The sequence below is a fragment of the Rhinolophus hipposideros genome, assembly GCF_964194185.1.
Source record: "Rhinolophus hipposideros genome assembly, chromosome: 3".
In the NCBI taxonomy this organism is placed as follows: Eukaryota; Metazoa; Chordata; class Mammalia; order Chiroptera; family Rhinolophidae; genus Rhinolophus; species Rhinolophus hipposideros.
In genome coordinates, this window is record NC_138049.1 from 94,458,573 (window position 1) to 94,475,293 (window position 16,721).

At 33.7% G+C, this 16,721-nt stretch overlaps 1 protein-coding gene across 12 annotated transcripts in view; it reads left to right on the forward strand.

Annotated features, from left to right (window-relative positions):
- Positions 1-16,721, forward strand: part of SUPT3H (SPT3 homolog, SAGA and STAGA complex component) — a 469,983-nt gene that overhangs the window by 15,669 nt on the left and 437,593 nt on the right. For all 12 annotated transcript variants that reach the window (XM_081036769.1, XM_081036765.1, XM_081036768.1 and 9 more), the window contains one exon: positions 899-999. In XM_081036769.1, coding sequence (XP_080892895.1) covers positions 899-999 — 101 coding nt within the window. The remainder of the gene's footprint in view (positions 1-898; positions 1,000-16,721) is intronic.

Genomic DNA, 16,721 nt, shown 5'->3' on the forward strand with positions numbered 1-16,721 from the left:
GCAGTATATTTTTATTTTAAGGAAAGTTACAGTATTGCAAAGTTTATATGATCATGAATAAATAGCTAGCATTTACTCATATTGAGCACTTAATGTGTAATAATTGAGGCTTTTATCTACTTTAATTATTTTAATGTTATTTTTACTAATTATTATTTATGGGACTGCCACATTCATTAAATACAATGGGATATATTAGAATGGACATCTCATTTTCCCATTATACATCAGCTTAATTTTATTGGGGAAAAAAGTCACAGTTTAAAATGGATGAGTTACTTAACTATAAGATTATATAAAGTATCACAATGCTTACTTCTGATCTACTGATTGATTTTATTTGTATTATTTGTATTGGAGGCTTTAGTTCAAATAGGAATTGGATTATGCTGTGGTTTTATAATTTTCTACCTTACAGCTGTGCAACTCTTTCTTTAAATGAAATCTCACTTGGAACCCCAATATATAAAATTGAAAAAAGTCAAGAGTTGTTCTGGTGTTCTGGATGGAACTGGCAAGCAATGTGCTTGGGGGCCAGTGGGAGCTCCCTGAAATATTGCTAGTGAGTTCTAGGGCTCTCTGGAACACATTTTGAAAGCCATTGACTTCTATTAAAATATTTTAATAAGTATTTTTCTTCCATTATTATAAGATATGTACTGAAATGTTTTATCACTCGAGTAATTTTTTGGTATCTTACTTGACGAAGCAGTTTTTTTCCATCTTACTATTTCATTTTAATGGAGAAAATAAAGTATGAACAAATCAGATTTACACAAAACATCAGAAATTTAAACATTTTTATATATTTTGAAGTAATTTATAATTGCTTTTGTTTTCGATGCATTTATTTATGGTTAAATACATTTTGTAAGTGTTATTTCTCTTTTCTATTTAGATGAATACTACTGCAGCCAGCCCAATGTCTACTGCTACTTCAAGTAGTGGGAGAGGTGCAGGAAAGTCTGTAAGCTTTGCAGCAGAATTACAGAGTATGATGTGAGTATGTCACTGCATCTTACTGCTATGTTAAATTTATTCATGTCTATAAAAGACAATAGAAATAACAAAATTTATAAACTTAACCAGGAAACTTGTACTTAACTAAAAATGAAATTGTCTGATAGCATTTTAAATAGCCATATGCAGAAGGGGCAAAATTAATTAAAAATGCGACAATGGGACTATATTAGAAAAATAAGTATTGGTTTGCCTTTATAAAAGAATGAATAATTATATAAACCTTTTTGCTCTAATTATTATCTGTGTTATGAATTATTTATTACTAGTTTAGTTTTAGAAAACTTTTAGAAAAAACTTTTAGAAACTTTTAGAAAACTTTTTTTCTAAAACTTTTAGAAAACTTTTTTTAGAGTTAGAAAATTTGGATGTTGATTATATTCTGGGATAGTTGAAATGTTTTCAGAGAAGTTCTCGGTTTTTCTCAAATGTTACTATAATTCTATTAGTCTAATGTAACTTAGTTTTGAGTTTTGATAGGATGTGAAATCTCAATGTATTTCAGAACATTGAGAAAAAACTTAGGACATTTAAAAACACATTTATGCAGTTTCTGAGAAATTGCAATCATTAAGATTTCTTTCCTAAGGCTCCTTTCAGCTTGATTTCAAGCTTCTTGCATTGAGTGAGACTGCATATCTTGATTTAATTAGCATATCTATTAGAAATTTCTGTTGGCACATAGTTTTTCTTTATGGGTTCATGAGATAATTATCTGCATAAAGGGACAACACATTAAGAGTTCTTTTCCTGTGGATGTATTATTCCTGATACACCTGTCAATTTTAACACAATGTGTTTTTTTGAAGGTGTAAGTGTCTTCCTCTTGTGGGTGGGTATTGATGGCCTTCACAGTGGATTAACTTCACTGCGGGATGTTTGTTGTTCAAAGGAAGAATGAGTTTGAGTATATGTCCAATGTTTGCTTAGTGAACATGCTTTAAACAACATTGGAAACATTTAGGTCATAGGTTCTCAAACTTTTTCGTCTCAAGATCCCTTTACACTCTTAATTATATTGAAGACCTGGAACAGCCTTTTTTGTGTGGGTTGTATCTACTAATATTTATTGCTTAGAGTTTAAAACTCAGAAACTAAAAAAAAATTATTTGTTAATCCATTTCAAAAAATAAACCTACTATATGATAACATAAATAATACATACCCTATAACATAATTACTCTAAAATCCAGAATTAAAACACACTTTGTGAGATAAGATGAAAATAAAATAAGTGTATTAATTTAGGAGAGTATGAGGTGAGTCTGTGTCTTAAATTATGGAAAATTGTAAGGGTTTATGCTTGTTTATACTTTTAGTGTATACACTTTTAGTTTTATTGAAGTTTTTTCATTGTTTAGTAGCTTTATGTTAAGAATTTTTTATGTTGTATTATTTTAATTATGTTTAAAACATTAAACTTGTTTGAGGTTTATAGAAAAATGAGGAAATCCATTTTCCTGTAGAACCAGTTCACTGATTTACTTTGTTTTAAAACATTATATATACTATATATATTATAGAGCATAGTATAATGAATCCCATGCATCCATCATCTAGCTTTAACAATAACTGTGTTTTCCGGTCTTATTTAACCTTTTTTCCTACTCTCCCCTTTTTTTAACACAGTGTTTTAAAGCAAATCCCAGACATCATTTTTTAAATTTGGTGGTATTTATTACAGCGGTATATTTGTCGGTAGGTAAAAAATACTCTCCATAGCAGCGGTCAGCAAACTATGGCCATGGGCCCATGGACTGGCTGCCTGTTTTTGAAAATAAGGTTTTACTGGCCCACAACCACACTCATTCGCTTATCCATTATCTATCTCTGCTTTCATGCTACATGGCAGAGTTGAGTATTTGTGACAGAGACCACATGGCCTGTAAAACTGAAAATATTTACTCTATGGCCCTTTACAGAAAAAGTTTGATGACCCCTGATCTGAAGAAACAGCTCTCTATACGAAGAAAGCTATATTTCCTTTTGTCATTTATCCTTAGGAGAGGTACTACTTAGTGCATTTGATAGACTGCAGGCCACTTAAGAAAACAGAGAAAAATAAAATAAAAGCTAAATTCAGCACTTTCATATTAAATACTTTTGCAAACATCTTCCCAACTAATGTGCTTAAGCTGGATTCAGAATGCAGAAGTTATTGTTGGCCATAGCTTTGGAAGAAATGTACATTTTCCTTCTATTTCAGACCTCATAGAGAGGCCACTCCTAATAGTTACATTCATCATTTATAGTCTGAAGTTATTTTTTTCCCCCTTATGAATTGCTTTATAGAGCAAAAGTGTAGGGCGAAAATTGGGGGAATACTTTTTAATTTACCAATATTTTCTATTGGTACAAGGTTTTTAGGCTTTTGTTACATAACATTACAATCAGTAAACATTTGATCCTTGCTTATGTGATTTCACATGAGAAAGTGCAAACTTAAGACTGTTTGTTTTGTGTTGTTGTGTTGTAGGAATTTCATTCTGTGACTCCCTACCTTTTTTTCCCCTGCAGTTTTACAGTTCCACTGAGCCAGTTTGTATTGTATTACTGTTTTTTAATCCTCTACTGCTACTGTTTTCCCCACCCATTCACCACTAATGACCTGTTTTTCTCTTGTGTCCCAGCCCTCTAACTTAACTGACAATGTTGTAGTCTCATTTCCATCGAATGGTTTCAGGTATCTAGTTGTCAAGCACAAATGAAATTGTCATGATCTACTGTTAAATATAGAACTGTCAGCCAGTCTGTTCTACTATTAGAGCCTTGATAGATTCGACCATATTTTAAGTTTGGGTGGTAAATACTGCCAGTGAAGCATTCTGTAGGAAGTGCTTCTACAGATTTTAAATTAAAGGATTAGCAAACAGTTGCTAGTGGGTTGGGGGTGACAGCGGCTTTCCCTTACCTAGTGCTTACAACAGAGCACATTTGCTGGATGCTGCTTATCACAGCTCTTTGAATAATGTGCGCTGGAATGGCCCAGAGGCTTTTCATTTTTAAGTTATGGAACTCAAGTAGCCTGTAAATTAGAAAGTAAAATCTTTTCAATTCACGGTGCAGATATTTTAAGAAACTTCTTAGAAATTTTAATTAATGTAAGTGCACTTCAAGAAGCCTTCATTGGGCTTTCTCTTCCTTATGTATTTCTTGACTTACGTTATTCTTTTTCAGGTTGATAGACCTGGTGATGATGCCAGGTCTGACTGCTAGGTAACATTTAGTACTTTGCATGTGATGAAATTTTAAAAAAAGGATTTTTGTTTACATGTTACTTATATTTTGTAAGACTTCTTCCAAATGAAAATTTCATCTTTATTTAAAATCCACAGATTGAAAAATAACTTTTTAAAATAAGAGTTTTCTTTACATATGTTAAAATTTCCTCTTTTAATTGTACAGTTCTGCAAGTTTTGTATTTTTTTTAATTAAATTTATTGGGGTGTCAATTGTTAGTAAAATTACATAGATTTCAGGTGTAAAGAAGTTTTGAATTTTTTTAAATCAACATTTATTGACCCCTTAAATGCCTTCAAGGTAGTCTAGCAGTAGAAAGGAGTTTTGGAGACAAATAATTGTCACGTAATGGGATGTGACAAATTCCCTGGTAGTACACAGGAGGAAGTGATAAACTTCTGAGGGTAATCTTCCTAACTTTAGGTCTGCAATTCTGATTGCTTCCTGGAATGTCCACTAAGTTTTCTATGAACACTTTGAACTTAGTATGTCCAAAACTGAACTGATAATTTTCTCAATAAGATTTGCTGCTTCTCTTGGGAATTTTTGGGATAAATAGCAACAACCATTTATTTGTTGCTGCATTAGACTAGGGCATAGCTGTGTATGTGAGATGGTATCATTTGGGTTTTATTTAGCATTTTGAAGTTATGAGATGTGGAAGAATATGTTTCCAGTTCCGTCCTTAACCTTAATCTGACTTTAAAGAGGTCTAATATGTAAATATATGAATTAGTAATAGATGTTTATTAAACTGACAGAGGGTTTCTTCAGATATTGAGTTTCAATAATGCATTTAGGTTTTTCAGGAAACTGGAGGAAAGAGAAATTTTTAATGGTATAAAGTGGTATCTATCATTAATATATTATAATTTCAGAAAAGCTTTCATAATAGTGATAATAGTGAATGCTTGTATGGAGCATAATGTGTACCGGGCACTCTCCTGAGTATTTCCATATATCATTTCAGTTAATCCTCACACAACCCTATGAGGTAGATACTATTATTCCCATTTTATGGATGAGGAAATTGAGATACAAAGGTTAGTAACGCACCAAAAATTGCCATTATACTAATTGGCCAAACCTGGATTTAAGCCATGAAGTCTAACTCCAGAGTCAATGCTCTTGACAAATTATGCTAAGCTACATTTCAATCAGTAAAATTTTTATTTTGATCGATAAATTTAGTGAACAAAGGAAGTTTTCCCAGCTTATAAGCGTGTGACTAGTGTGCTATAATGAAGTAATGATGAGGAAGCTAAATAATTGTTCAGTTAATTAGTTACTAGTAATGAGGTCTAATTTTTATAAGAAGTATTGGATTAAGTTATTTTCATATTATAGCATTTATTTCAATTTCCCATAACCTAATCACTGAATCTTTTTCAGCAAGGCCGTATCAGGAACCAAGAGAAAGTATAATCTTTTTCATAGAAATAATGTATTAAATACTCCTATTGGATGCTCATATTTGTGATATTTCATAATTTTGAATATAAACATGGCCACATTGTTGTTGAATTTAAATATGTAGCCTACTTTTATATTTTATCACTATTAAATGTTAATATTTTAATTCCTGATATTTAAATTACACTAAAATGTGTGGATAAACTTACCCTTGTGCTTTTTGTGAAATGCATCTATTTGGAATCTTTTAAGATATACACTGGTTTGTAAACATAACAAGAGTGAGGAAGATTTTCAGATTCTAGGAAATTGGTCACAATTTGTCCTGACAGTGAGAAAATGTGTCAAAGCTGATTTAGAACATAAAAGCACTGTGTAACTGAAAGTTATACTTTCTTTTCCTTTCAGAAATAAATAAGGAAATGTTTAAATTGCTAGATCCAACTGAATTAAGTATCCGCATTAAAATATGTGTCATTTTATAAATGTGACAAAATACAACTTTGAATTTGTATTTAAATATATTTATCAATTCTCTCATCAAAAGAGAATAACTAGGCCTTTCCTGTTAGGATAGTATGTGTATATTTACCAGGGGGGAAAACAATTGCTCAATCTTAGAAATGATTTTTTTTGAACTTCAGGGAAATGGAGTCATTTTAGTAATTCTGTGATGCAAAATAGGTAAAAAGTGACAGATCTGTGATTTTAAAATTGCAGTGCAGTTGCACCTTATCGCACTGGAGGATGGGCTACCTGTTCTGAACTAATGTATGACGGCAGAACCATGACCTAACGGATAAGCAGTTATTTAGAGTCTTCCCTTATCTTTTAGTATTCATTCCAGTGTGTTCCTGAGTACTCTCCTGGACCCTTCGGAGGGTATTCTCCAGCATATGGTTTCTGTACAGTATTAACTTGATAAAATCTGAAAACTATCTTTCAGATAAGGGATTGTGAACTTGATGAAATGAGATAACGAGTCAAAGCACATAGTATCATTCCTGGCACATAGTAAACACTGCCCTTTTAATTGTTGTCATCTTTGAAAAAATAATCATCAATGTCGTGATTAGGAAGTTTGTAAAAATGTGTCAAATGCAAGGGGAAATGTTTGCAGTTTTATGGGAAGAATTTTTATAATTACCTAGACAGAAAACAATGATTTGTCTACATTATAGCACTCTGTGCAGTAGAACTTTCTGTGTGATGGAAATTTCTATTTCTGTGCTCTCTAGTGTGATAGCTACTGACCCCATGTCAAATTGGCAAATACAATTTTTTTTTGACATTTCTTAATGGACTACTTTTTAACCTTAAGTAAAATTCCATATGCCTTAAAAAAATACTATAGTCTTTTGGTTTTCTGATTAGCATAATGTTTTTTTTCTCAGGATAAAATAGTTCACAAACCACTTTTCTAGAGAAAACTAGTGAGAAGTAGACCTTAATCTGTTATCTTTCACTGATTGCTTTCTTCCTACCTTACTTTTTAAGTTTCTCTGTCTTAAAAGAACCATGTTATGACCAGTTTTTGGCATGATTTGTAGAGTGTCATTAGCCTTTTGTGGCTTTCTTCCTATTTTAGTATTACATGGGTTGGTAATGTGTGTTTAATAGGGATAACAATATACTAGAAATATGTGTCTGCCAATTATGGGTTAAGTTAAACTTTTTGGGGGTGACCTGGCAATCAATTAATACTTATTTCTATAACAAAAATAATGTTCTTTTTGTTTGGAATTACTTCTAAACTGTCAAACTTGGAGTACAACCATATTTAAGTCTAACACTGATTGTGTGTTTTATTCTGCCTCTTCTAACCTAGAATTTGGGTTTAACTGTGTCCTTTATTATTTAGTAACAGTGTCCTCTGATTCTTTATAAGGATGTGAACAGAGATGATGGTTGTTTTTAATATATAATAAAACTTTACTTATCTGGAATTTGTAATTAAATATCAGTATTTTAAAGGGTAAATTAATATAAAGGACAATAATGCCACATACATGTGAATGATTAAGATGGCATGATACAGTGTCAAGGACTGCAGATTTGAAGCCAGAAGATCTTGGTTCATTTCTGTACTGGTGGATTTGATATGTTGAGAACAAAATACCCTCCCCCACCCCCCCAAAACAAAACAAAACAGGGAAATGTTATATCAATATTTTGTTCAAAATGAAGTGTTTTATATTTCCTTACTATAAGGAAACATTTCATGTTATTTTCTGAAAAGCAAAAAAAATCAGAAAATGCAGAAAGATCATGAACACTTTAAACTCACTGAGTTAAAGCAGGGAAATCATATGGCATCTGTCTTTCTCTGACTGACTTACTCCACTCAGTACAATATCCTCTGGGCCCATCCATGTTGTTGCAGACGGCTGGATTTCATTCTTTTTTATGGCTGGATAGTATTCCGTTGTATAGATGTTCTACCTCTTCTTTATCCATTTGTTATCTCGACTATTGTAAATAACGTTGCAATGAATGTATGGCATTCATACATTCATACTCCCTTTGAAGGAGTGTTTTGTGTTTCTTCGTATAAATACCCAAACGTGGGATTACTGGGTCCTTCTTTGTCTCTTCTGATAGCCTTTGTTTTAAAGTCTATTTTGTTTGGTTAAGTATTGCTACTCCAGATTTTTTTTTTCCAGTTTCAGGAAATATCTTTTTCCATCCTTTACTTTTAGCCTCTGTGTATCTTTTGATCTGAAGTGAGTCTCTTGTAGGCAACAATGTAAAGGTCTTGTTTTCTTATCCATTCATCCACCCAATCTTTTGATTGGAGCATTTAATCAATTTACATTGAAAATAATTGTTGATAAATATGTAGATTACTATTTTATTATTCATAGTTTTGATTTTTTTCTTCTTAAATAAGTTCCTTTAACATTTATTGTAGTCCTGGTTTGGTGGTGATGAACTCCTTTAGCTTTTTCTTGTCTGGGAAGCTCTTTACCTGTCCTTTGATTCTAAATGATAGCTTTGCTGGGTAGAGTGATCTTGGTTGTAGGTCTTCGCTTTTCATCACTGAATATTTTGTTCCAGTCCCTTCTGGTGTGCAGAGTTTTTGTTGAGAAATCACCTTATGGGAGCTCCCTTGTATATAACTAACTGCTTTTCTTTTGCTGCTTCTATGATTCTTTCTTTGTCTTTAGCCTTTGACATTTTAATTATGATGTGTCTTGGTGTGGGCCTGTTTGGTTGGGTTCTTTTTGTTTGGGACTCTGCACTTTCTGTGCTTGTATGTCTATTTCCTTCACCAGGTTAGGGAAGTTTTCTGTCATTATTTCTTCAAGAAGTTTGTCAATTCCTTGCTCTCTCCTCCTGGTACCCCTATGATGTGGATGTTAGTATGCTTGATGTTCCAGAGGCCCCTTAAACTGTCTTCATTTTTTTGGATTCTTTTGCTGTTGGGTGTTTTCTGCTACCTTATTTTCCAAATCACTGATTTGATTCTCCGCTTCATTTAATGTATTGATTCCCTCTAATGTATTCTTTATTTCAGTTATTCTTTATTTCTGACTGTTATTTTCTTTTTTTTTATGTTTTCTATCTTCATTTTTATCTTTCCTATCTCTTTGTTGAAGTTTTCTCTGAGATCATTGAGCGTCTTTATAAGCAGTGTTTTGAACTCTGCATCTGGTAGACTGCTTGTCTCCATTTTGTTTAGTTCTATTTCTGGTGCTTCGTTCTGTTCTTTCATTTGGGACATACTCCCCATTTTGGCTGCCTCCCAATTTTTCGGTGTATTAGGTAGAGCTGCTGTGTCTCCCAGTCTTAGTAGAATAGCCTTATGTAGTAGGTGTCCCATGGGGCCTAGTGGCACAGGCTCTCTGGTCACCCGAGCCGGGTGCTTGTGTAGATTGTGTGCACCCTCCTGTTGTAGTTGAGCCTTGATTGCTGTTTGCATGTGAATGGAGGGATTGACCCTCAGGCTGATTGGTCGTGAGGACTGGTTGTGACTACAGTGGACGAGCTGTTGTAGAGGGGCTGACCCTATGGAGCAGGATTTGCTTTAGTGGAGTGTTGGTGCCATCCCAGTCTGCCCTTTTGGTGTGTCATTTGTGGAGGAGGTCATTTGTGGTCTGGTCTGAAGCTGGCCACAGAGTGTGTTGGTTCTGGGGCCTCTTGGAAAGGGCTCTGTTGTAGGCCAAGGTCAGCCACTGCTTGTGCCCTGCCCGGGGCCACTTGGTATGAGCTACAAGGGATCTCCAGATGATTGCTACTTGTGCTGGGCTTGGAGGTGCCTGGGAAAGGATAAGCTGCGAACCAAGGTTGGTTGCTGGTAGTGCTGAGCTTGAGGCTGCTCACAAGAGTTATGGCACATGCTGAGGCCAGATATTGCTTGCTTAGGGTTTGGGAACCTTTGAGAGAGTTTAGGAAAGTCCTCAGCATGAGCCAAGACAGGTCTTTTGTATGGAAAAGCCACAGGAAGCAGCTTGGGTATGCCTGCAAGTTGGGTGGGATAGAGTTTTAGGGAGTCACCCAGTTGGGGTGAACAGTGTTAGCGAGGTTGTTGGAAACTCAGATATGGCATCTGCCAGTGTCTGTAAGCTGGGTTGGGGATGGGCTCAACAAAGGAACAATAGCTTCTGCCAGCACTTCTGTCTGGGAGAAAGTTGCCCCTTTAGCCCTCGCCCTGATGCTGGAAAATTTAGTTCCTCCTAGTATGTCCCTGGCATTTTTTGGGATGCTGGTGCTAGAACTTAGAGCAAGTGAGTCTGTCAGTGAGTAGGTCCTTGCACAGCGTTTTTAAGAGGAACTTCTGGGACTCCAGCAGCCCGTCATCTCAGCTATAGTCTCTGCTGGTTTTCACAGCCAGAACTTGCTCTTCCCATTACTGGGACCCTGGGCTGGGGTGCCTCTTGTGAGGCTGGGATCCCTTGCTTTTCAGGGGGAACCTCCACAGCTGAGATATCCCTCTGGATTTTTAACTACCACACATCGGTGTGGAACCAGCCCATTCCTCATCTCTGCTCCTCCTACTAGTCTTGAGGTGGCTTCTTCTGTATGTCCTTGGTCATTGGACTTCCGTTCAGCTAGATTTCAGGCAATTCTCAATGATAGTTGTTCTGTACTTTAGTTGTATTTTAATTTAGTCAGGAGAGGAGGCAAAAACAACAATTTCCTACTCCACCATCTTGACTGGAAGCCTCTATTGATGTTATGAAATCTTGATACCTATTACCTTATATTGAAGTCTTAGAAGAAGACTTTTTGAATCTAAAGCTTTTTTTATAGTAACTTCCTAATTTTTCCTCCAGGATAGTTGGACTGATTTATATTTCCTTAACAGTTTTGAGACCATCCTCCTTCATCTCTCTCTCTGACCTTCAATGTTAGAAACATTGTGTTGTTTTACAGCTTTTCTGTGACTACTGAGTTGGAACATATTTACATTTCTTCATTTGTGGGTGTTTGTATTCTTAGCACAATTTTACTGAGTTCTTGATTTTTTTCCCTATTGTTCGTTGAGGGTTTTTAATATTAAAGGCATTAACCCATTTTTGATCATGTTTAGCAATCTTCCTTACCCTGTTTCCCCCCATCTTTTGGTTTCCTTAAGTTTATAGTGATTTCTTTTTAATATGCACTTTTTCATTTTTAATGTAGTTAAATTGGTCTTCTACTTCTTTGTTGCTTCCACCTGTGACAAAAAGTCCTACCTTCAGTTTTGTATATATCATCATGTGCTTCTTATGTTTCAGGATTTTAGTTTTGACAGTTTAATTTTTAATCCATTACTTTTTTGTATGGTGTCGAGGAGGGTTCTAAGTTAAAAAAATTTTACTTTAAATTGGTTTGCCGGTGGTGCCACTACCACAATTAAATAAACCTTCCTTTTCCCTCATAATTTAAATGCTACCTTTATGAGATAATAAATTATTTTTGACTTTCTGCTTTGTTCCATTGAATTGTCTATTCCTTTGCCAGTGCTGCATTACTTTAGTTATTATAGCTTCTTAATATGTTTTAATATTTGGTATTATAGTTCAAGGTCATCTGCATAACTTTTCTTTTTAAAATATTTCTTTTCTCTTTTCCTATTTTCATTCTTCCAGATGAATTTTTACGAGTCATTTTATCAAGCTCCAAAACAAATTCTACGTGCAAATTTTAAGCAGTTTTATTTTTCTTTTTATGCCTTTTGCTCTATACTCAGATTTCAGACATTGATCTGTGCAATTCATTTTACTTTTAAAGTTGATTAATGAAATAATTTTGCATTTACAAAGTTTATTTGAAACAACTCTGGATAGATACTGACTAATGAATGAGTTGGTTAACTGCTGTATGATTAGAGACTGAAGAACTTCTCAGTTTTCTTTAATATTTGTTTTTCTTGCTTAAATGTAGAATTGTGCTGTGTCTGCAGTATGTAAAAATCAGCCAAACTATTCTCTCAACTTTAAATCATGCAGTTATTGTCTTATGTTTGAATGGTGAGCATGATTGGAAACAAAAGACTAATTTAATTTTTTATAAGTATGAAAAATTTTTCTTACTAATGGAATTATATACAAGGCCTCTATGCAACATAAATCATAGACAAGAAATATATTTAACATATTTTTCATTTTATACACATATGAGCTAACCTGTGATAAAATGGATGTTATTTTGACTATTTTAATGAAAACATTTCTATCATAGATTATGTACATTTATGACTATGTATAAACAGATTACCGTGTATAATTTAATCTTTCTAAACTAAAATTTCATTGTAAATATCAGGTGTTGCAATGCACTGTACTATAGTGATGCCGTAGGGCGCCATAGAGGCATAAAATATACTTTACTCCTGTGGTAAATAGTCCTACTTTGTTATGCTGTCTGAATTTATGTATATATGTGTATGTATACATACACATATATATATATACCTATCCGTATATCTCTATATAGAGAAACTATATGTAGATATATGTAGATTTATTTTAATAGTATTTTTATATTTTCTCTCTCCTATGCAGCTGCTATTTTTGTTGCTGTCATTGTGTCATATTATGGCAATGTTTCACCTCCCTCCTGTTTGAATGCTGCTTCCAGTCAACAGTAGACTAGTAATCCAAGTTATTAGATTTTGTATCTAAAATGAGAGTTCATAAGCTCGGAAAGCCTGACATACTTTCTTGTTTTAGGAAAAATCACTTGAAAATCTTTGGCCATAAACTTAATCACTTTTGAGAGTTGAGTTTACTTTTTAGTTCTGGTTTTTGCCTGTGTTTTTAATAGCTGAAATTGTCAGGTAGCAGGTCACAGTTTATTTGTAAGTCCTTTGTTTGGGACTGAATCTATTTTCTCAGCAAAATAGTGTTAGGAATTTTAGTTAGGTTGCTGGGTTCAGTACACACACAAAAATTTTTGTTCCCATAAAGAATGTCTGAAATAATATTTTTAGCTTTGCCTAATTATCATTCATAACATTTTGGAGAAGTAGGCAAGGCTACTGGCTGGAGTTGGCAAGGATGGGTGAAGTAGGGAAGCTTGAGGAAAGTGGTAAAGGTTTATAGTGGCAATAGTGGAGTTTGGGAGAGAAAGCTAATTAGGAATATGCTTAGTGTCGCCTAAGTTATCAAGGATTCAGCTGAGTTTGCTGAATCTTCTAACAGCAAATTTTCTTCAGCAGCGCCTAGCTGCTGGGCATAGGGCTGGAAAAGAAAGGTGACTGGGTTCATATGGGATTTGGAGCACAGATGTAGCAGAATAATGTTGAAATTTGAGGTGTTAGAGGTTCTGATCACTGAGCTTAGGCTGGTGGAAGGGATGGAATGGAAAGTATGAAGCGGCTGATCAATTTGTAGAAAAATGGGAGAAGGAGAAGGGTTTGGAGATTTCACTGAAATATGAAATTAAGTAGAGTAGAAGTAGTAATTAAGAGAGCTGGAAGAATACAAAATGTAACAGAAAATAGAAGCATTAGCTTGGACATCTCATCCTCCTGGAAGACTTCTGTGGACTAGCTTGTCTTGTTAATTGCCTTTCTGTGTGCTGTGGTGTGTAGTACTATACTCTTTGAAAATTCCTTATTTTACTGTATTACAGGGATCTGTTTACTTATCCATCTCTATTCTCCAATGTAAGCTTCCTGAGTAGAGAGATTATTTTAATTTTTCTGTTTTATGGTACCTGGTATCTATTAGGTACCTAGCAGGTATTGAATTTAATAGAATACGTAGGAAGTTGTGTTCATAGTAGGACACTGTAGTTTAGGGGGGCAATCTCTCTGAGAGTTGCTACATTTGAAAAAAGATCAGAAGTCTTCAAAATGGAACAGGTAGGAAATAGGGGCATTGGTAATTATCTTCATATTACATGTCCATATTTGAAATTTAAATTACTGTTTTATTTTGGTCATCCTGATTTCTTAAGGCTTTGAATATTTTTATATCATGTATCAGGTATTTATTTCATTTCCTTATTATTAACTTCAGAACTGAAGGTACACCATTCCCATTATTCTCTTACTACATTTAGTTTCTTATTCATTTTAGCTGCATGAAAAACCTTTTTAGGTGTAACATACCATTAGAGTGTCTCTGATTTACTTGAAACCTCTACTGCTTCTAGAAAATTGTAGTATATATGTAGTGTTTGGTTTGTAGAAGGAAGGACTGTCTGGTGGAATCATACAAACATGAATGAATCTCACTAGTTCTCTTTTTATATTGCTGTGAGTTCTTTATTGTTTATAAATTCAAAAATGATAGTCATCTCAGGTTTCTTGTGTGGATTGAATCGGATTACATAAATCATTTGCATAGGAGATAGGTAGGGTGTTCAGTACAATTCTCTAAATGTATCTATTCCTTTTAAATTAGTTTGACTTTATAGGATTATAGATAGAATTGAACCTCAACATATTTTTGTAGGTCCACCTATCTGCCTTCATTTAGAAACAAGAGATTCTGGGTAGTATTAATTACTTAGACTGAATTAATGGAATAGAAATTGTTTAGGGCAGTCTTCTTATTTACTCATAGTAAACTGAAGAGCAGAGATGAGCTAATTTGCTCTCCGATGTGTAGTAGTAGGTTAGTTTTGGGTTCAGAACTACATATAATACTGTATACACCTGGTCTTCTGAATATCAGTTCAGTTCGCTTTCCCAGAGCCTTTCTGCTATATATTAGTATTAATTGAACTCTTTCTCCCTTATTCCTCATTTTTTAAACTACCACCACTGACTCAGTTCTTTGTTTTACTTTTATATTTGAGATGCCACTACAATATTGGACCCATTTTACAGTAATGAATGAAGTATGTACTTGAATAATTTATATTAATTTGGAGCACAACTTCTTTATGTGCCTTGATTTCTGTGATCAACCATTATAGCCTCCTTTGAAAGTACACAGACTTCATTCATTACGCAGTACTGGGATGTCTAAATTTTCTGATTAGAACCTGACATTGAGCTGACAAAAGAGCTTATCCTTAAAGTTTGTTGTTTTTATTTTTAATAAGCTTCCTTTAAAAGAAACAGTGACCTAATTTTGACCACATTTCAGTAGCCAGACATTATTTTTTAATAAATTCTTTGAAATTAGGTTTTTTTCCTCTCATTTCAACTCCCAACATTTAGTCTAAAGCAGTGCCACCCGACGTACCCAATATGTGAACTGTTTGTCACTGGTCTTTTATGAGATAAGTAGCTTGAACCAGATTGTAAACCAGTCCTCTGCTTCCTTCATTGAGATTGTTTTCCTCTGATAAAAGCTGAATTAAGTGGTATGCATAGTGATGCAGTTGGCTCACATTTTGGTGCAAAGATGAGAACATCTTATCGTGGACTTGTAATAAGCAGTTCTTAGATTGTTGCCTGTGGCAGATCACATTTGATCGAAAGGAGTACTGTATGCTAATGCTTTTCATTTATTTGATTATCCATTTATTTCATTATTCAACAAATGCCTGTTGTGTGCCTACTGTGTACTAGGCACTTTTCTAGATTCTGCGGATATAGCAGAGAATAAAACAAGAAAAAACTCCTAATCTCATGGAGCTTACATTCTAGTTGTGTTAGAAATACCATTATCATGTCTCATTTTTCAGAATGTCTGTTGTTTTTATAGTAAATTGTATTTTTGCAGTTTATGGTCTTGTGCACTTGAACCTTTGATTTATATATGTATATCTCTACATATAGTGGTAATGCTACTTTTTAAAACAAATTTAAACATTTTAAATTAATCAACTTAAATTTTTGGTTGATGCTTCTCAGTTCTCTAGGTAGAGAATTGTGTTCTCCACAATAATGGTTATTTCTCTCTTAAACCAGAACATCCAGAACATTAATAACTAAGAGTGAGGATCAGAGACCTTTTTATTCCTGATTTTAATGGAAATGTTTTTCATATTCACTAGTTTGATACTGACTTTTAATTTAAAATAGTTTAAATCACTTTGAGGAAGTAGTTTTTATATTCCTGGATGTAAAAAAGAAAAATGAAAGGGAGTTGAATTTATCAGATGCCAAAAGGTAATCTTTGAGATGATTGTACGCTTCTTTCCCAAGTGATCTGCCATTTATCATATTAACAAATCTACGATTAAACCATGTCTATAAACTTGTGGCAGTTTATTATCATTTTGTTAATGAATTGTATCTTTACAAATAGAGAGTAATCTAGAACCCATTTATGTCTCTAAAATAAAGATTAATCTAGAATATACTTGAACCTTTGATTTAAAACCTATCACTTTCATATAATGATAATACTACTGTTAATTACATTTTTGGCTTAGGTAATTTTCTTTTTCCTGTGACTTATAATACTTTATAATACAACAGTAATTGTATTTGTGAACTACATTACACTTGTACTTGAAATTAGTCTTTCTGAAGTAAGGTCCTTTTGATTTAGAAGGAGATGTAGAAGGAGTTAATTTCTAATAAAAGAAAACAGTGATAACATGAATTGATTATAGAGCATATGTGGATGGAACAATGTATTAAGCAATCATTCTTTGGTTGCCTGTTTTATATTACTGACAGATGTCCTATTTGTCAGACTTCAGAGTATTTTAGA